General features: G+C 44.1%; 1 protein-coding gene across 4 annotated transcripts; it reads left to right on the forward strand.

The window, feature by feature from the left end:
- Positions 1–1603: 1603 nt before the first annotated feature.
- Positions 1604–15003, forward strand: ZNF436 (zinc finger protein 436). 4 transcript variants are annotated; one of them, XR_014023694.1, is made up of 5 exons: positions 2024–2153; positions 3100–3192; positions 3975–4101; positions 6990–14247; positions 14375–15003. XR_014023694.1 is itself a non-coding variant. In XM_081307282.1 (4 exons), exons 2-4 carry the CDS (start codon positions 3160–3162, stop codon positions 8240–8242), a joined length of 1413 nt encoding a protein of 470 aa, XP_081163408.1. In that variant the 5' UTR covers positions 1604–1736; positions 3100–3159; the 3' UTR covers positions 8243–15003. The 4 variants fall into 4 exon arrangements, 3 of the variants coding, with proteins under 3 accessions (XP_081163408.1, XP_081163409.1, XP_081163407.1); XM_081307282.1 differs by lacking the exon at positions 2024–2153 and adding an exon at positions 1604–1736 and having other exon boundaries at positions 6990–15003; XM_081307281.1 differs by having other exon boundaries at positions 6990–15003.
- Positions 15004–20394: the final 5391 nt, after the last annotated feature.

Consider the following 20394-nt stretch of genomic DNA (forward strand, 5'->3'; position numbering starts at 1 on the left):
CCAGATGCAGTCTTGCTTTCCATCCACTGGCAGCCTCTCTCCTCCTCCACCCTCTGGAGGGTCCCAGGTGAAGACAGAAAAAAAGCTTTTAATCAGAAGGAGGCAGGAAGCCAAGCTGGGCTCCAGGCAGTCCTGAGGAATAAAAGAAACAGCAAGAGGACAAAGAAGGGCTTAAAGCACTGGAGCAAAGGGAGGGTGGGGGGTAGGGAGGCTAAGAAAGTTTACAAAGCAATCTGCCAAAGAATGAATGAAAAGGGAGCCCCGCTGGGCTGAGAGACTCAGGCCCTCCCTCACCTTAGGCCCAGTTAGAAACCTGCAATTTCTCAGCCAAAGCCTCCACCTCTCCCTGCTCCTCCCATTCCTTGGAGTCTGGTTAACAACCCCTGACCTAGAAGTTTCCCTGAGTGTGAGGGCCCAGCTTGCTGGGTCTGTGACAGTTGGCAGCCTTGCTCACAGAGCATCCGCTTGAACCCACCACTGGCCCAACTTCCAGGCTGAATTTCCAGCAGGAAAACAATGTGAGGAGAAGGTCAGATGCTCACAGCCATGAGCCACTCTTAATTTTCCAGACTTTCAAGGCCACTGAATATACCCATGGGCCTTTATGGAAGTCTCCCCTGCCACCAAAGGTTGAATTAATAATCACAGCTATCACCTGAGTGACCTGTGTGGATCTAAGTCATCTCAGTCCTCACGACTCCCCCCCGGGTATGACTATTGCAATTTTACAGAAAAGGAAATGAGCTGGGCAGAGTAAATGACTTCCTGATATGCAGCCTGGAATCCAACCCAGACCTGTCTGACCTTGATGCCCACACTCCAGGGATGCTGTCTCTTGGGAACCCTCCAGGATGCCAACTTCTTTGGTGTCCAGATCTAAAATTTTAGGTGGGACAGGATGGTACAATTCTGTGGTACTTAAACAACCCCTAACCCCAGTTGGGGGTTGGAAGAGGAGTAGGAGTGGGAGATGCTGCGTTATGCCTGGGTAGGGTCCTAATAGTTCTTTTTAGACACTTGAGTAATTTAACCATAAATAACTGGGCACCGGGAACAGGACACTCAGTAATAAAAGCATGGCCTGGAGTCATGTTTGAAAAAAAAAAAATTCAAGTCCCTCAGTGGGTGGATGTATCTGCAAAACAAAAGAAAAGCCCCTTTCCCAGCCCAGGCAGAGAAGTCTCCTGTACAGTTAGAGACAACAGGCTTCTGGGCACGTAGCCAAGGTTCTGGGGATATTTATAACTTGAAGAGGGTGGGAGTCCCTAATAAGCTGCTATATTCTTTTTCCATCACTTCCCTCTCCAAGGCTACAGAGAGCTCGGAGCTCTTCCCCATGCAGAATGCCTGCTTTGCCTAGTGCTCGACTTCCATTGTCTAATTCCCTCATCCTGGCTGGGGAAAGGGAAGGCTGCAAGTTCTTCCGTTCGGAGGAGCTCCAGCTGAACGCAGCTTAGCTGGCAGTGGGGTTTCTTGGCCGGTTGTCTTGGCCTCGGAGATCTGCCTATGAGCCTGTGGTTTCACGGAGGTCTTCAGGATCAGCCAATGATTCCTGGGCTTTGCCTGCAAGTCTACGGATTCGAGGTCGGTCTGTGGGTCTGGTCTCCGGAATCTACCAGCGATCGCCAGATTCTTTCAGCACATCAGAGGTCGGAGAAAACTCTGCGGCTTTGGGATGTTTGAGGCCTCTCGGATCTGGAAGCCGGCGATCTAGTGGATATCTGGCAGGCCGGGAGGTAAGTCTGTTGGTCCCCAACTCGGGTTTGCTGTTTCCTACCTTCACAATGACTGCTAGCATCCTGAGGACCCGCTGGGCTCAGGCTCTCAGAGGCCCAGGGTCCCCTCGGTGAGCGAGGCCTCCAGAAACCCTTTCAGCAGACAAACCCTCCAGGATGATAAGGACCACCCGCCCTCGCCCGGGGGCCTGGCTCTCTCCTCCTCACACGCCCTATCCTCACCCCTGCGTCTGATTTTCCTTAGGATTTTCGCTTCTTGTCTCTCAACAGGCGCCCTCTTTAGAAGGACGCGGTTGGTTGCCCCTAGAGGGTTAACAGCGACGAAGCCCGCACACCCCATGCTCGGCACCGGACCGCACTCGCGCGCAGAAGAGTAGCGTAGAGCCGACTGGGAATTGTAGTCTGCGTGTGCGCAGGGTGCGAGTGCCGCATGCGCTGCTGGGACTTGTAGTCTGCGTGTGCGCAGGGTGCGAGTGCCGCAGGTGCTGCTGGGAGATGTAGTCTGCATACGGGCAGGGTGCGAGCTCCCATGCTGGGAAGTGTAGTGCGTAGGCGGGGCTCAAAGTTCCAGCGCGCCCTCCCCGAGGGAGTGGGCGGCTACTGCTTTTCACTCTGGCCGGTGCTGTCAAATGAGGGATAGATAATCCCGGCAGAACTGAGCCCAGGCCAGCACCTAAATCAAGTCCGACTTTGCGGATAATGAGATGTGACTCAAGAGAAGTTTCTAGGGACGTGAAGGAAAGCAAGGCAACATCCCTGGTTTAACCGGGCTGTGGTCTCCAAAGAAGAAAGCGGGAGGTACTCCACCCTAGCTAGGAGGACACGCTTCCTTCTTCACCCTTTTGTTCTTTTCCCTCCTTGGCTCTTGGCCTCTGACTGGCCTTTGTACGCCGAAGTGGAACTACAAGTCCCGGCAGGACACCGGGTAGGCGCAGGCGTGATAGAGGTGCTCGGCCACGCTACAGGAGGCGGGCCAAGTATTCGGCATCTGATTGGTAGGGCATATTGCAAACTTTGATCACTGGTTGGCTGAGGCAGCTGCCGGAAAGGACCCAGCCTCGAGTTAGAAGGGCGGAGGAGTTCTGTGGGCTGGGCTGAGGAGCCTCCTCCCTGAGACAGCATCGCCTAGACCCCCAACTAGGGAGTGACCACCCTGGGGCTGTCCTAGTCGATTCTGGCATTGCTTCCATCCGGTGGTGGCGGAGACACAGAGGGCGGGTCATGCCCTGGGATCAGGGAGGAGAGTGACCGGCCCTGGTCCAGGGCCCTCCCCGCACGCCTCTTGGCCAGAACTAACTCCAGCCCTGGGGAGTGGGCAGGGCCTATTTGCAGTGCCTCACGCCCTGCTTTTCGCCTCCTTCAGCGCTGTCTGCTAGCTGCTTTTCCTGCTGTCTCTCCCGGGAAGCCAACCCTTGTGCCCGAGATGGCAGCCACCCTGCTCATGGCAGGGTCCCAGGTAAGCCGGGGGTGGTTCCTCGGACCTTGAGTCTGCTTAGCCACCTCGTCCGGCATTTCTCCGCTCCGCAAGTCCCTGTGGGGAATTCCCTGGGGTTAGTAATTCGTTCACTTCGTTATTTTATCTCCAGGGGCCTACTGCTGGGCTAATACAGCCGCAAACAAGCATATATTGAACACCTGCTGTATGCCTTTAGGTACTGGGGGGATTACAGATGGACAGGACGGGAGCTACCTCGCCTGCTCACAGTCTGTTGGGAGAAAGACGCATCCGGTTAACCGTGATATAACGTGATAAGTGCTGTGTTTGCCGTAGCAACAAAGTGCTGTGGTGTGGAAACAGAAGTGGGAGTGATTAATTCTATCTGGAGCATCCGAGGGCGGAGCGGCGCAGAACGGGGGTGGGGGGCGGCGGCACGAAGAAAACCGTAATGAATGGCAGTATTTCACTAGTCTGGAAAAGATATTTCAAGAGAAAGAGGAACATTGTATGTAAAGCTATGGAGTGATGAAATTGCTATCTGTGTTCTCAAAAAGACATGGCTAGAGGATAAGATCCCCCAAGTAGGGCAGGGGTATCCAGCTATGGAACGAGAGCAGTTCGGTTTTTGTTTTGTTACCACGTGTGTTTTCCTGGTTGTTTAATTCTTTTTTGGACTTTACAGAGGAGACTCAATGCCTTTTACCTCCTGGACATTTCCAACCATATCTCTAGTTTCAGGAAGAAAAACTGTTACTAACCTCCTTGATACCAAGTAGTGAGGAAGCATTGTGTGATTTCAGGCACCTGTGACATTTGAAGATATGGCCATGTACCTCACCAGGGAAGAATGGAGACCTCTGGATCCTACACAAAGAGACCTTTACAGGGATGTTATGCAGGAGAATTATGGAAATGTTGTCTCACTAGGTAAGTAAGGATTCTACCTGTCTTCACACCAGCGTTTTTGAAACTATGTCAGAATAGCTTGGCTTTCCAACAGAGCCTAGTTGTTTGATCTTTTAAGTCACTTAATTGGATATTGGCTTGAGTTGAGTGTTCAGGCAATCTTTGAATGTGGAAACATGCAGATCATATATTTGAAAAGAAAAAGAAATGATTTTGCACATTTTAGAAACATTCAGATTTCTTGTGCCCTGAGTCATTTGCCATTCTCCAGCCTGTTTGTACAGAGCCCTGACCAAACAGGTCTGGCATAATGGTGCTTGCCAGGATATAAATGCCCCTGTAAATGGTGCTTTTACTCTAGAGCACTGGAAGATGAGGGATTCTAAGCTAGGTTCATGGGAGGGCAGAAGCACCGTTTGTGTTTGTTTTGGCTGCAAAGCGCCAGCCTTGCCTCAGGTTCTTTGTCTGAATAAGTTCTTGTCTAGAGATGTGTCAGGGTGAGTGTGTGAAATGTTCCAGATGTATCCCGAAATAGTGGGATCACAAATTCTATTAGCAGAGGCAGTTTCATTTTGTCTGTCCGTCTGTCTCTTTTCTTTGGCAGTGCTAGGGATGGAACCCAGGGCATCTCACATGCTAGGCAAGTGCTTCTACCACAGAGCTGTATCTCCAGCCTCCATTTTTTTTTCATGTTCTGCAAATCTGTTTTCTCTTCCAGCTGTATTTTGGTCTGGGTGTAACTAGAATAAACAATTTATCCTAGAACTGAACAGTCTTTTGACTCACTTTGTTTCCTGTTAGGACTTGACAGAAGTTAGCAAGTGTGTATGCTTCACTAGGTCATCTGCCGTTTGTTAGAATGAATTCACTTTTCAAAAATCTTGATCCCATGACTTTTCTCAGCACAAAAGACAACCTGAGGGTTTCTTCTTAATTTGGGCTTTCTCTCTGGTCCCGAGTTGTTTTGATCCCTTTTGTAGAAAAGCAACCATAAATAATGTTATCCTCTCATGTCTTTAACCCAAATATTTCACTCAATCCAACAAAAACAAGAAATGAAAATCTTAAAAAGTTTAAATTTGCATTCCTGTGGTCTGGCACAAGGAGTGCTTATTAGAAGGACAGAAGCACCAAAAGGAAAAGCTGGTTTCTTCTCCAAATAACCTAGGGAGAGGGTTAAATAATATTTACAAGACTTCTTTATCTCAGGACTCCTCAGAATCTTTAATGTGTTATTAGGCATTGTGGATTCCTAATGAGAGAATAGTGTATGCAACATTTACCAAACTAATTTATCCACGGGACCTTTTCTCCCAGCATATTTACTAATCCCTTTATGAAAAATATACTAAGAAATCTACTTGGGCTGGGTGCAGTGGCACATGCCTGTAATCCCAGCATCTTGGGAGACTGAGGCAGGAAGATAACAAGTTCAAAGTTAACCTCAGTGACTTAGCAAGGCCCTAAGCAACTCAGCAAGACCCAGTCTCTAAATAAAATATTAAAAAAGGGATTGGGGATGTAGCTCAGTGATAAACCACCCTTGGGTTCAATCCCTGGTACCAAAAGAAAAAGAAAGAAAGGAAAGAAAGAAAGGAAAGAAAGAAAGGAAAGAAAGAAAGAAAGAAAGAAAGAAAGAAAGAAAGAAAGAAAGAAAGAAACCCAGCTTGAAAAATTTAGTGTTTGGGTAGAAAATTCTTTCAGTGGTTGTGTTTTTTATTTTCATTTGAGAACTGTACATCTATACGTGTAATATAGTCAGTCAATGCCAAGAATGTTCTGATGCAGGACTGTGGGTGTAGCTCAGAGAGTCCCTGGGTTTGATTCCTAGCACCACACACACAAAAGAAGAATATTCTCAAACATCTTTTTTGCCTTCTCCATGTTCTCACATCTATTTTCACTTAAAAAGGCCACTGGAAAATAGCAAGTGACATTTAGCACTTTTTTTGTTAACTAAGATATGACACAGATAACTAAAAATTCATTTTTCTTCATACCAACCTAGCAGATGCTTTTGAATAAATATTATTATATGATGGTAATGATGAAAACTTGACAAGTTAAAATATGTACATACATAAAATATCCAGGTTCTTGGCTTTTAGAAATTCTGATTTAGTCTTTTGTATGTTCCGTTAATAGTTGTTTTGATCTTCCAAAACACCAAAAATATGTAAAGTTTTTATAATGAACCATTAACTGCAGTAATACAAAACATTTGAACTTCCTAATTTTCTTTTTGCAGTACCAGGATTGAACCCAGGGCTTACATATGCTAGGCAAGCACTCCACCACTGAACTACACCCCCAGACCTTTTTCTTTTATTTTGAGACAGGGTCTTGCTAAATTGGTTCTGGCCTTACTATATTGATGAAGCTGGCCTGGAACTTGTGATTCCTCCTGCCTTGGCCTCTGAAGTGTCTGGGATTGCACAACCCCTAACCAGAGCATAAACTTTTTATCTGACTTTCTGGCTCTACCATTTACTGCTGTGACTTTGGGCAAGTCACTTCCCTTGTCTCAGGGTCTTGGCTTTCTCATTCATTGAGATCATCCTAACACCTGCCTCTCAGGATGGCTGTGATCATAAGTGAAGTAATGCAGGTAAAGAACTTAGTGTAGAGCTGGGCAGGCGTGGTGGGCATGCTTGTAATATCAGTGGCTCAGGAGGCTGAAGCAGGAGGCTCACAGGTTCAAAGCCAGCTTCAACAACTTAGCAAGAGCCTAAACAACTCAGTGGGACCTTGTCTCTAAATAAAATACAAAAAGGGGCTGGAGATGTGGCTCAGTGGTTAAGTGCCCCTAGGTTCCATCACCGGCATTAAAAAAAAAAAAAAAATAGAACTTAAGTGTAGCAACTGCCCACAGTGCAATCTCCGGTCTCATTATTTATGCTTTATTACAGATTTTGACATCAGGAGCGAGAATGAAGTGAATCCAAAGCAAGAGATTAGCGAAGATGTTGAATTTGGGACCACATCTGAAAGACCCGTTGGGAATGCTGAGGAAAATCCTGAAGGGGAAGAGGCCTTTGGAACCGGGGACAGGTCGGAAAGACAGTGGGGGGATTTGACAGCCGAAGAGTGGGTAAGCTATCCTCTCCAACAAGTCACCGACCTGCTCGTGCACAAAGAGGGCCACACGGGCATCCGCTATCACATATGTTCCCACTGTGGAAAGGCCTTCAGTCAGATCTCGGACCTTAACCGCCACCAGAAGACCCACACGGGAGACAGACCCTATAAGTGCTACGAGTGTGGAAAGGGCTTCAGCCGGAGCTCCCACCTCATTCAGCACCAGCGCACGCACACGGGGGAGCGGCCGTACGACTGCAGCGAGTGCGGCAAGAGCTTCGGGCGGAGCTCGCACCTCATCCAGCATCAGACCATCCACACCGGCGAGAAGCCACACAAGTGCAGCGAGTGCGGGAAGAGCTTCTGCCGGCTGTCCCACCTCATCCAGCACCAGAGGACCCACAGCGGGGAGAAGCCGTACGAGTGCGAGGAGTGTGGCAAAAGCTTCAGCCGCAGCTCGCACCTGGCGCAGCACCAGCGGACGCACACGGGCGAGAAGCCCTACGAGTGTAACGAGTGCGGCCGGGGCTTCAGCGAGCGATCGGATCTCATCAAACACTACCGCGTGCACACCGGGGAGAGGCCCTACAAGTGCGACGAGTGCGGCAAGAACTTCAGCCAGAACTCGGACCTGGTGCGGCACCGCAGGGCGCACACCGGCGAGAAGCCCTACCACTGCAACGAGTGCGGCGAGAACTTCAGCCGCATCTCGCACCTGGTGCAGCACCAGCGCACCCACACCGGGGAGAAGCCCTACGAGTGCAATGCCTGCGGGAAGAGCTTCAGCCGCAGCTCTCACCTCATCACACACCAGAAGATCCACACCGGGGAGAAGCCCTACGAGTGCAACGAGTGCTGGCGGAGCTTTGGCGAAAGGTCGGATCTCATCAAACACCAGAGAACGCACACGGGAGAGAAGCCCTACGAGTGCGTGCAGTGTGGCAAAGGGTTTACCCAGAGCTCCAACCTCATCACGCATCAGAGGGTCCACACTGGAGAGAAGCCTTATGAATGTACCGAGTGCGAGAAGAGTTTCAGCCGGAGTTCAGCCCTTATTAAACACAAGAGGGTGCATACTGACTAAGTCCTGTAATTATGACTGAGAAGCGATTCCTTTGAAGGTACAGTTGACATCTGTGAGCTCGCTTGAGGCCGAGCTGCTTTTACCCTGCTGACTTTCCTGGTTGTGGGCTCTAATTAGAGCATCCAAGAAGACAGTCACTATGAAATTCAGACGCACAGCTCTGAAACTTTATCCCTCCTCCAAAAGAGAGACTTTCGTTCACTCAATTTTTGTTCACTCAATGGATTACTTCATCAAATTCAGTCCTGCAAATAGCTGGAACTCTGAAGACCAGGGGCAAATGCTGGTGGATGCTCAGGCCTGGGGTTGGAGTAAATCTTTAAAGGTTACTTCTACCATCCAGGGCCCAAAATCTCTGCTAGGGGAAATGTGGACTGTAATAGGGTGGTCAAGTTTGCTTTGGAAAAAGGCAACCAGACTTGGCCTGAATTGCCACCCGTGTTCACACACCAGAGTAGAGGGCACACACATCCTCCCCTCCAAAGGGCTTTCCCTTGAGTTGCTCTGCATCTTTCCTTCTTCCTGAGAGCAGGATTCTGCATGATGAAGGCAATGATCAAATCTTTTCTCCTTCTCATTGTTTCTGATTAACTTGTTTGAAGCTTGTGTCTTTGTAGATACAAATGTGAAAGAAAAAATGAGACATGGGTTTGAGGACCAAGACCCATCATCAATGGTGGTGACTTTAGCAAGAGGTGCCAACTGTTGTAATTGCTATTAATCAGGCTTATGAATTTTCTTTGGGAATCATTGTATGGAATATTGTAGGGAAAATATCTTCAAGGAAAGATAGGACCATAAGTGATGGTGGAGTGAAAGGAGTAAGTGGAACCGAACCCCGGGAAGGAAGCACAGAGTCCCTTCCTAAGGAATGTAGGCCATTTCTGTATTCCTCCCCTTCTAATCTTTAAGATCAATTCTCCCTAAACTGCTAACTCTAGGGTTTGATAGGGCCACATCCTAGTGTTTTTCTTAGCTTGCTGAGGGCATGTCTCTGTACAGTGAAATGTGTACTCCTTTGGTTTTACTAGTAGTGGTAACTGAATTTTCAAAGAATTAGCATGTTCTTGGATGGTGTGGATCATGTAACAGAACTACAGACATAACTCCAATGTGAGAGATGTCCTTTTTTTTTTTTCATTTGTATGGAAAAAAATTTAAATGCTAGTGCTCATGTGTGCATCGTCCTGTAAGGTTTGTCTTTGTATAGAACACAGCACTTGTTTGTATGTTTCCATCAATTGGAGAGATAACGACTGGACAATAAGTTTATTGTCCTATTCTCAGACTGCATTATCTTCAATGGCAATGAAGACCTCTTTGGCCTAGTCAGAAGGAAATAGTAAACCTACGTAGGAATGTGTTTTTATCCTCCCAACCTACAAATAGAAATGGTTAAAGCAAGAGTTGGCCCCATTTAAGCCCAGTAGAATCAGTTTTCCATCTCTTAGCCCAAGTAGAAATTAAGAAATAACCTAAATATTGATACTTCTGCAAGTCTGTGGGGGATGGGAAGGAACCAGCACCCAGGAGGTGGGACTGGAATAAGGAATGTTTTCCTTTGAGAAGGCCCCAGTGTGTTTCTACCATGCTTTCTTGTGAATGTTGTAACATTTGGAAAAAAAAAAATTTGCCATATCTCTTTAGGACTGGTATGCACTAAGCATGTATAAGGTCCTGGTTTCAATCCCCAGCCATTGGTCTCTCTGGGGCAGAGACTGTACTAGTGAGTTACTGTGACCCACCACTGTGTGGGATCACATCAGTTGCAAATGACAACACATCAAAAGTAAGAAAATGAAAAAAACACTCCAAGGGGGTTTCTTCATATTTAAAACGAACGTGGGGCAGGGAGCATGTTATTTTGTTCTATACAAAATCTAGAAGACTGAGAATTCCTATTTTAGTTGTCAGGTGACTTGTATGTTCTTGGTAACTAAACTCAAGTATGTCTTCTCCCGTATCAATGTTGCTGATGATTTTAATGATTTCAACATTCTGGTGCTACGTTGATCCACTACAAGTGTCACCCTGGGAGTGGGCATAGAAGTCAGCACCTCTGTGACCTAACTGCATCTCACACTCTTCTTACCTTACCCCAACCTGTTCCTGTTGCTGCCTTTGGCTTCTTAGAGGTGAAGGGCTCAAGAAAAGGCTTCTGGGTGCCCACCCATCTCCATACGTGTATGCTCCAGTGGGGAAGTTAAAAGGGCGAGGGCCACACAGCCCTGTCTCCTCTTTCTGCACATTGTTACCCATTTGCTGTGCTGAACTGGGTGCAGAAGTCCTGCATCAGACCCTCTTGGCTAATGGTTTTGCTTGGCTTCTGTTCTCAAGTCCCTGGCTGCTTCTGCACATGAACACCCTGTGCCTGTTTTCCGTGGATGTGGAGAGTGAATGAACAGTAAATCTGTAGAGCATTTTCCCTTATGGTATTGGTCACAGTTATCCTAGTGTCAACTGACATCTGTATTATTCTAACAATACTCTATAATTAAAACTACAATTTAAAAATCAAAACAGCTGAGAATTATTTTAGTAATTCACTCATGCATATAAAGGCTTTTCATCAGATTCATTAAAATTGGGCACGACCATCTTGACATTGATGCTTTTTTTGTATAGACACTGTACAGATGTTCTTGTGGGGATTTGGGAGTACAGTGTCTTGAGCCCTCTAGATATTGCCATATCTTGAGAAGATGCAAAAAATCTGTGAAGGGTAACCTGTTTCCTGTGAAGGTTATGCTGGTGCAAAGCAACATGGAAGTACTTGGTATGGATGACTCATTAACTTAAGAAAAAGGAAAAACACATCCAAAAGGAAAAACACATCCAAAAGGAAAAATGGGAGAAGGCCTTGTTGCTCTAAGGAGATTTTTTGGGGTATGCATTAAGAAGACGAAAGCAATCTACTGAGCTAGGACTGGGTTCCCAGAACTAAGTTCTGTCTCACACACAAAGGTTGTCTCTTCACAATGCTGGAGCACAGTTTGCCTAAGGCAGTGATTATGTACTACTAAGGTGTGGTCACAACTTTAAAATTACAAGTAATTTTCTCTTAAGAAATCTTTCTTTTTCAGTGGAGGGCCAGCCTAGGCAAGGTAGGGGGCAGAATACAAATATGAAAAAAAAAATTAACCCTACAGCCAAGAGTTGGAAAAAAAGAAATTTTATAAAAATGTTTTTTAAAACATTTGTCAATAGATGCAGTGGCAGGGACCTGTTGTCCTAACTACTTGGGAAGTTGAGGCTGGAGGATCACTTCAGCCCAGATGTTGGAGGCCTGGGCAACACTGCAAGACCCCATCTCATTAAATAAAGTGGGAGAGGGAGGGATGAAGCTTGGTGCTTGAGAGTGTGGTAAGCATGTACAAGGTCCTGGGTTCAATCCCTAGCACCAAAAACAAAGCAAAACTTGTTTCTCCTTTCTGTATGTTCACCATTTTTTTATTGCTAGAAAGGAAAGTTAAAGGAATCAAGGAATCATGTACAGCCACAAGAATGGGAAGTTACATTCCATGTATGTACAATATGTCAAAATACTCTCTACTGTCACATATATGTGAAAAAAGGGGGGACCACAGTCATATCTCAGTAGTAGAGCACTTCCCTAGCATGTATGAGGCACTGGGTTTAATTTTCAGCACCATGTAAAAAAATAAATAAAGGTATTGTGTCCATCTATAAGTAAAAAAAAAAAAAATTTAAAGAGAGAGAGAGAGAGAGAGAATTTTTATTTATTTTTTTAAACTTTCGGCAGACACAACATCTTTGTATGTGGTACTGAGGATCCAACCCGGGCCACACGCATGCGAGACGAGCGAGCTACCGCTTGAGCCACATCCCCAGCCCAAAGTAAAAAATTTTTTTAAAAATTAAAAAGTTGAAAAACAAACATCAGTCTCCCCCTCCCCCCCCCCCCCCCCCCCGCCCCTGCCCCCAGAGTAACTCAAAAGCCTCCTCTCTGAAGGTATTTGTTTGGTCATTGTTGTTATTATCAAAGCACTTTTCCTTCTCTGTGAAATGTCCTCTAGGAGGCTAGAAGTAGGTTAGAGCTGTGTTTGCAAGTCATTAGGGCACCTCAAGTGCACTAAGATGATTATTTGCTAAATGGCTTCCTAGTGTTTGAGAAGTTAGTGTAGTCCACATAGGAGTTCCCATGCCCTGGGGGAAGAGCTTGTTCACTAACACCCACCTCTGTGGTAGCCTTGTTTATCTATAGCAGACTTAAAGATAAGAAAGACTGTTAAAGATCATTAGCAAGACATAGCCAAGGAGTAAATTTTCTTTTTTAGTAGTAATTGAACCCAGAGCAATTCCTCCCCCTGCCCCCCCACCTTTTTTTTTTTAAACAGGGTCTCACTGAATTGCTTAGGACCTCACTAAATTACTGAGGCTGGCTTTGGATTCTCCTGCCTCAGCCTCCAGAGTTGCTAGGATTACAGGTATGTGCCACAGCACCCAGCTCACTTTGCATCTCACATGCTGCCTCCTGAACAACCTCAGATGGGAATTATCTGGGCACCTTGAAATCAAACCCCAAATTCAACTTCCTGTTTCTCCTGTATTTCTTTCTTTCTTTCTTTTTTTAGAGAGAGAGAGAGAATTTTTCAACATTTATTTATTTAGTTAGTTATTGGCGGACACAACATCTTTGTTTGTATGTGGTGCTGAGGATCGAACCCGGCCGCACACATGCCAGGCGAGCTCGCTACTGCTTGAGCCACATCCCCAGCCCTCTCCTGTATTTCTTAACTCAGTAATTGCCTAGTTACTCGAGCTAGACCCTTGCATATCACCCGTAACTCCTGCCTTTAGCCTCTCTCCCCAAATCAGTAATGAATATCAATTGCATCATTATCCATTCAGTCCTGTCCATACAAATCTGTCTACTCCTCCTCTCTACTGCCACCACTTGCCTTGTGACTTTGGGCAGTTACTTAGCTTTTCTGTTCCTTGAATTCCCCATCCATAAATAGGAAATTATTATATCTACCTCATTGAGTTGCAAAGATTAAATGAGATAATGGGACTCAGAGTATTAGCAATTACTCAGACTGTCACTGGGGCCACATCTCATTTACTGAAAGAACCTCTTAATGAGTCCCCTCTAGTTTGATCCCTGTCTCTTCTCTAGTTGCAGCTCTAATGATCTTTCTGAAAGGCAAAATCCTTTATGCCACTCTTCTGTGTAAAACTCTCTCAAGACCCTAAATTACATCTTTAGCACTGAGGGTGGGGTAAGGAGATAAAAAAAAATGGTCAAGGTCAGGTGTGGTGGTACAGATCTGGAGGCTGAGGCAAGAGAATCACAAATTCCAGGTCAGCCTCAGCAATTTAGCAATTCTGTCTCAAAAGGACTGGGAATGTAGCTCTGTGGTAAAGTGACCCTGGTTCAATCCCTGCACCAAAAGAAGGGGTGGGGGAGCCGGTGTAGCAGGAAGTCCCAGTCTTAATCTCCAGCACTGCAAAAGAATAAACAAAAATTTTAAAATAAAATCACCTTGTGCTTGCCTTTGCACACAGCAAACAGTGAGGCTCCTTTGGTGTGATTTATGAGAAGGTTGTCCAAGATCTGATTTCCCCACCTTGAGTTCTCCCCCACTTTCCTGCCTCAAAGCACACCAGCTGCATCTGTCTGTCCACTCTCCTTCTGGCCATCTCCTACTCATTCATTGGGTCTCCAACCTGGCTTGTTCCAGCAGATCTTTCCTGATCCCACAAGATGGGATCAGGTGTTCCTTTTCTATTTTTTCTCAGGTTTATCCCAATGTACTTTATCCCTATTTTGTAATTGCCTCTTTACTTTTTTGTCTTCACTAAAGTTTAATACCCTTCATGAAGTTACTATATCTTGATCACCCCTGTTTCTTCAACCTCTAGCCATTGTTTGACCTGGAGCAGGTAGGCAACAAGTATTTCTGGGGTTGTGGCTCAGCAGTGGAGCGCTCGCCTAGCATGTGTGAGGCCCTGGGTTCGATGATCAGCACCACATAAAATAAGTAAGTAAAATAAGTGTCCAATTACAATTAAAAAATAAATTTAAAAAAATAAAATGTACACCTTCATTTTCTTTCTTCCTTTCTCTCCCTTCCCCCTTCTCCTCCCTCCCTCCCTCCCTTTTAACAGGGCTGGTGATTATTTCTGATTTATCAACCCAAGCTACTCATGAAACAAAAGATTCTGTCATTGGTGCATCTGGTGGTGGGACCTTATGCAAGAAGAGGAGATGGTGTGACACATCAAAACCTTCCCTTAAAGCTTAGATAAGAACAGACACACACACCTGACTGCTCCAGTATTTAATGAGGAATCATTGTCATTGACCTTCCAAAGCCTATCTGGGAATAGCCTTTTTCTATAACTTTGAACCATGCTGCATGGCAGGTTCCCAGTTCAACGAGCTTGGGCAGGATTCTAAGCTCCAGGTGCTCAGTTTGACATTTGGTTAATCTGAATTCTCCAAGTCCAGTACATAAATAGGTAGTTAATAATATTTGGGGGAGGACCCAAATTCCTTTATGAATCTAATGGAAGTTTTGGATCATTTGTTATTTTCATCGAGTTTTGAGGGTCTTAATATATTTTAGACACAAATCCTCTTAAAAATGCTTTTATTGGGCTGAGACTGTAGCTCAGTGGTACAAGCCTCACTGTAGCTAGGCTTGCCTCACAGGTATGAGGCCGTGTTTAATCCTCAGCACCATATAAAAATAAATAAGTAAAAATAAAGATATTGTGTCCATCTACAACCAAAATTTTGACTGTTTTATTGGCACATTATTATACATAGTGGGATTCATTGTGACATATTTGCACATGCACTCAATTTAATTTGCTTTATTTCATTTCCCAGTATGTCTTCCTTCCCCAGTATCTCCTTCCATTACTGGTTGTCCTTCTGTTTATTTTTTAAATTGGTTCATTATATTGTACATAAAGTGGGATTCATTGTGATATATTCATATATGCACATAACATAATTGGGTTGATGTCATTCCCTGTACTTCCCCTTTCCTTCCCCTCCATCTCCCCCTTGATCTGATTCCCTTCCTCTGCTGTTCCCCCTTCTATTTTCATGGGATTTTTTAAAAAAATTTTTAGTTGTTGATGGACACAATATCTTTATTTTTATTTGTTTATTTTTATGTGGTGCTGGGGATCAAACCCAGGGTCTCATGCACGAAAGGGAAGCCCTCTCTACCACTGAGCCACAATCCCAGCCCCAGAGAATCTTTTTTTTATTGCTTTTTTCTCTATAGCTTCCACACATGAGAGGAAACACTTGAACTTTCTGAGTCTGGCTTTTTTTTTTTTTCACTTAGTATGATGTTCTTCAGTTCCATCCATTTACCAGCAAATGACATAATTTCATTCTTTTTTACAGTTGACTAGAACTCCATCATGTAGATATACCACATTTTCTTTCTTCATTCATCTGTTGATGTATACTTAGGCTGGTTCCATAACTCAACTATTGTGAATTGTGCTGCTGTAAACATTGATATGCATGTTTTGCTGCAGTATGCTGATTTTATAGTTCTTTTGAATAAATACCAAGAAGTTTATTTTATGTGGTTGAGTCACATGGTAGTTCCATTTCTAGTCTTTTTCTTTTTTTTGGTGTGGTGTGGGGGGCGCTGGGGATTGAACTCAGCAGAGCTTTTACCATTGTGCTATATCTCCAGGACTTATTTTATTATTATTTTCGAACCCAGTGCCTCACATTTGTGAGGCAAGCACTCAACCACTGAGCCACAACCCCAGCCCCTCCAGTCCTTTTTTGTTTTTATTTTGTTGTTGTTGTTGTTTGGGGTTTTTTTGTTTGTTTGTTTTAGGTACCAGGGATTGAACTCAAGGGCACTCAACCACTGAGCCACATCCCCAGCCCTATTTTGTATTTTATTTAGAGACAGGGTCTCACTGAGTTGCTGAATGCCTTGCTTTTTGCTGAGGCTGCTTTTGAACCCTTGATCCTCCTGCCTCAGCCTTCTGAGCCTCTGAAATTACAGGCATGTGACACTGAGCCCAACCCCAGCTCTATTTCTTATTTTGAAAACAGGATCTTGCTAAGTTGACCAGGATGGCCTCAAACTTGTGATTTTTCCTGCATCAGCCTCCCCAGTCACAGGGGTTACAGGTGTGTGTCACTGCACCCCACCATTTCTAGTCTTTTGAGGAAGCTCCATACTCATTTCCACAGTGGTTGTGCTAATTTGCTGTCCAAGCAACAACATATAAGTGTTCCTTTCCCCCCTCATTCTTGCCAACATTTATTATTGTTTGCATTATTGATGGCTGCCATTGTAACTGGAATGAGATGAACTCTCAAGGTAGTTTTGATTTGCATTTCACTGATTGCTAAGGATGTTAAACATTTTCTTTTATATTTGTTGGTCATTTGTATTTCTTTTGAGAAGGGTCTGTTTAGTTCATTTTCTCGTTGATTGGGTTATTCGTTTTTTTTTTAATAAAAATATTTTAGTTGTCAGTGGACCTTTATTTTATTTATATGTGGTGCTGAGGATCAAACCCAGTACTTCACAATGCTATGCAAGCACTCTACCACTGAGCTACATCCCGGCCCTGTTTTTATTATTATTATTAATATTAATATTATTATTATTTTTTTGCTTGATATGGGGGATTGAACTTGTGGGGGACTCAACCACTGAGCCACATCCCCAGCCCTATTTTGTATTTTATTTAGAGACAGGGTCTCACTGAGTTGCTTAGCACTGGCTCTGCACTTTATTCCCCCACCTCAGCCACCCAAACCACAGGGATTACAGGCACGTGCCACCGCACCCAGCAGCTCTGTTGTTAAGTTTTTTGAGTTCCTTTTATACTCTGGACATTAATCCTGTGTTGGAGGAGTAGGGACAAAGATTTTCTCCCATTATGTAGGCTCTCTCTTCATTTTCTTAACTGTCTGCTGTGCAGAAACTTTTTTTTTTAAATGTATTTTATTTTATTTTAAAGATATATATAGAGAGAGGAGAGAGAGAGAGAGAGAGAGAGAGAGAGAGAGAGAGAGAGAATATTTTTAATATTTATTTTTTAGTTTTCGGCAGACACAATATCTTTGTTTGTATGTGGTGCTGAGGATCGAACCCGGTCCACACGCATGCCAGGCAAGCGTGCTACCGCTTGAGCCACATCCCCAGCCCCCAGAAACTTTTTAATTGGATGCCATTCTACTTACTGGTTCTTGCTTTTATTTCTTGAGCTTCAGGAGTCTTAGAAAGGAAGTCAATGCTTGTGCCTACAGGTTGGAGTGTTGACCTTGTTTTTTTCTAGTAGTTTTACAAAGTTTTGCTCTAATTCCTGGGTATTTGTTCTACTTTAAAAAATATTTCTTTTTATGTTGACAGACTTTTATTTTATTTTATTTTTTTAAAGAGAGAGTGAGAGAGGGGGAGAGAGAGAGAGGGAGAGAGAGAGAGAGAGAGAATTTTTAATATTTATTTATTTTTTTTAGTTCTCGGCGGACACAACATCTTTGTTGGTATGTGGTGCTGAGGATCGAACCCGGGCCGCACGAATGCCAGGCGAGCGCGCGAGCGCGCTACCGCTTGAGCCACATCCCCAGCCCCTGGACTTTTATTTTATTCATTTATTTATATGCAGTGCTGAGAATCGAACCCAGTGTCTCACACATGCTAGGCAAGGGTTCTACCACTGAGCCACAACCTCAGCCCCTCTGATCTGACTTTTGTGCAGGGGAGAGAGAGGGATCTAGTTTCATTTACATGGATATCCAGTTTTCTCAGCTACATTTGTTAGAAGAGACTTGTTTTTCTTGGACACAAATGCTGTAATAGGTAAATTATTTGCAAATATTTCTGTCTTGTCTTTTCTTTTTGGAGCTGGGGATTGAATCCAGGGGTGCTTAATCACTGAGTCATATCCCCAGCCCTTTTTATGTTTTATTTTGAGATAGGGTCCTGCTAAACTGCTTAGAGCCTCACTATGTGGCTGAGGCAGGCCTTGCATCTGGATCCTCCCACCTCAGTCTGCTGAGCTGCTGGGATTATAGGTGTGTGCCACTGTGCCTGACTTCATTCCCTTTTTTCCCCTTTTAATTAATTTATTTTTTAAATCTCACAGTAGTTTTTTTATTTTAAAGAATATTTCCAGCCTTGTAGACAGCATCACCAGAGCTATTTTATTTATTTTTTTAGAGCGAGAGAGAGAGAGAGAGAGAGAGAGAGAGAATTTTTTTTAAAGAGAGAGTGAGAGAGGAGAGAGAGAGAGAGAGAGAATTTTTAATATTTATTTTTTAGTTCTCGGCGGACACATCTTTGTTGGTATGTGGTGCTGAGGATCGAACCCGGGCCACACGCATGCCAGGCGAGCGCGCTACCACTTGAGCCACATCCCCAGCCCCTTGAATAGAGGTTTTTTATATCATCTTTAACAAAGAACAAAAGCAAGCTGGAATTGACCTTGGGTGAGGTGGTTGGGTAATAACAGATTTTTGTTTAGGGACATGGTGGGGCTGCACGTTATGGGAACAAGTTATCTTGAGTTTCTTTCTCTTGGCAGTTACTAATGTTCTAGGGACCTAACAGTAATTATTAATGATATTTAGAATAGCACATACCTCCTACTTCTAATGGATATTTTAACTTAAGGGTAATGAGAATTTAGTTATATAAACAGCCTATTTATAAAATTTCTTAATGTTTTGTTGAATTTCCAAGACATATGAAAGTTATATTGAATGGTATAATTACTCCATTGCACCACACTGATGTTGGAAACAAGGCTCATAATCCCTGTAGAATCTGATTTGTGGAGCTGTATGTTTACCTGTATATTTGAATATGGGTAATAATACTTATATAGAACTCTTCTAGATTTTAAGGTAGACACAGTGGTGCTTATAATTCTAGCAGGACCAGGCAGGGTGATCCTAAATTCCAGACCAGCTTGGCAATTTATCAAGACCCTGTCTCAAAATAAAAAATGAAAAGGCCTAGGGATGTAGCTCAGTGGTAAAGTGCCCCTGGGTTCAATCCCCAGTATTACCCCTCCATACACATTAGAACTCATCTCCTAGAATGTGATTTCTGGAATTAAGGTGACATCTACTACTGCCTCCTGGGCCTGTCTCTTTAAAATGGTTGCACTGATGGGTGCACTGAGGTCCTGGTGGTGAATTGCCAGGGAATTCCACTGCTGCAGAATGGGTGAACGTTGCAAATAAGTGTTCAGCACTCTTAAACTGGATTTGACAATTCTAACTGGACTTTAAAAAGTTTATTTTTGCTTTTTTTGAGTTTGACTGGGGAAATGGAAGTTTGGAAAGGAGAGCTCATGTTTCCATCTTATTTTTCTGTTTTTTTTTCCTTCCCATTTTCCCTCTACAGAATCCAAGAAGAAAACTCATGAAAAAAAAATTTAAGAGCCAGGTGCAGTGGCACATGCCTGTAATCCCAGGGGCTTGGGAGGCTGAGACAGTAGGATCTTAAGCTTAAAGCCAGCCTCAGCAAAAATGAGGCATTAAGCAACTCAGTGAGACCTTGTCTCTAAATAAAATACAAAATAGGGCTGGGGATGTGGCTCAGTGGTTGAGTGCCCCTGAGTTTAATGGCTGGAATGCACCTGCCAAAAAAAATTTAAAAGCAAAAAGAATTTCAGAAACCAAACTATAAGCAACAGGTTTGGATATAGGAAGGCTTAAAATGAAGGAGGTTTAAATTGACTGTTTTTTAAAAATACTTTTTTAAAAATACTTTTATTTTTTTATGTGCTGTTGAGGATCAAATCCAGTGCTTCACACGTGCTAGGAAAGAACTTTAACACTGAGCTATAGTCCCAGCCCTAACCTTACTGGTTTTGATTAATCTTTTTTGTCCCAGTAGCATAATGATGAAGAGAATAAAATCCAGAGTTACACCAGAGTTTGGGTCTCACCTCTGACTTCAGCCTTAGTTTCATATACAGAAGGGAAATGATACCTTTTGGGACTTGCTTCATATGTCCTGAACATTAAATGACATAATGTGCTAAGAGCTTAACAAATGTTAATGAGGATCATGAAGTTCATATAATCTTACGGAAATTTTTATTTTCTAACAAACCTACCAGAAAGAGTTGCTCTACTAGTGTTGAGACCTTGTGAAGACACAATTTTGTTTTTA

Source organism: Spermophilus citellus (genome assembly GCF_964194105.1).
Source record: "Spermophilus citellus genome assembly, chromosome: 9".
Taxonomy (NCBI): domain Eukaryota; kingdom Metazoa; phylum Chordata; class Mammalia; order Rodentia; family Sciuridae; genus Spermophilus; species Spermophilus citellus.

Coding starts and splice junctions, on each gene's coding strand:
- ZNF436 (XM_081307282.1), top strand. CDS start 3,160: ATGGCAGCCACCCTGCTCATGGCAGGGTCCCAG. Junction 3,193..3,974: donor TGCTCATGGCAGGGTCCCAG/GTAAGCCGGGGG, acceptor GTGTGATTTCAG/GCACCTGTGACATTTGAAGA. Junction 4,102..6,989: donor TGGAAATGTTGTCTCACTAG/GTAAGTAAGGAT, acceptor GCTTTATTACAG/ATTTTGACATCAGGAGCGAG.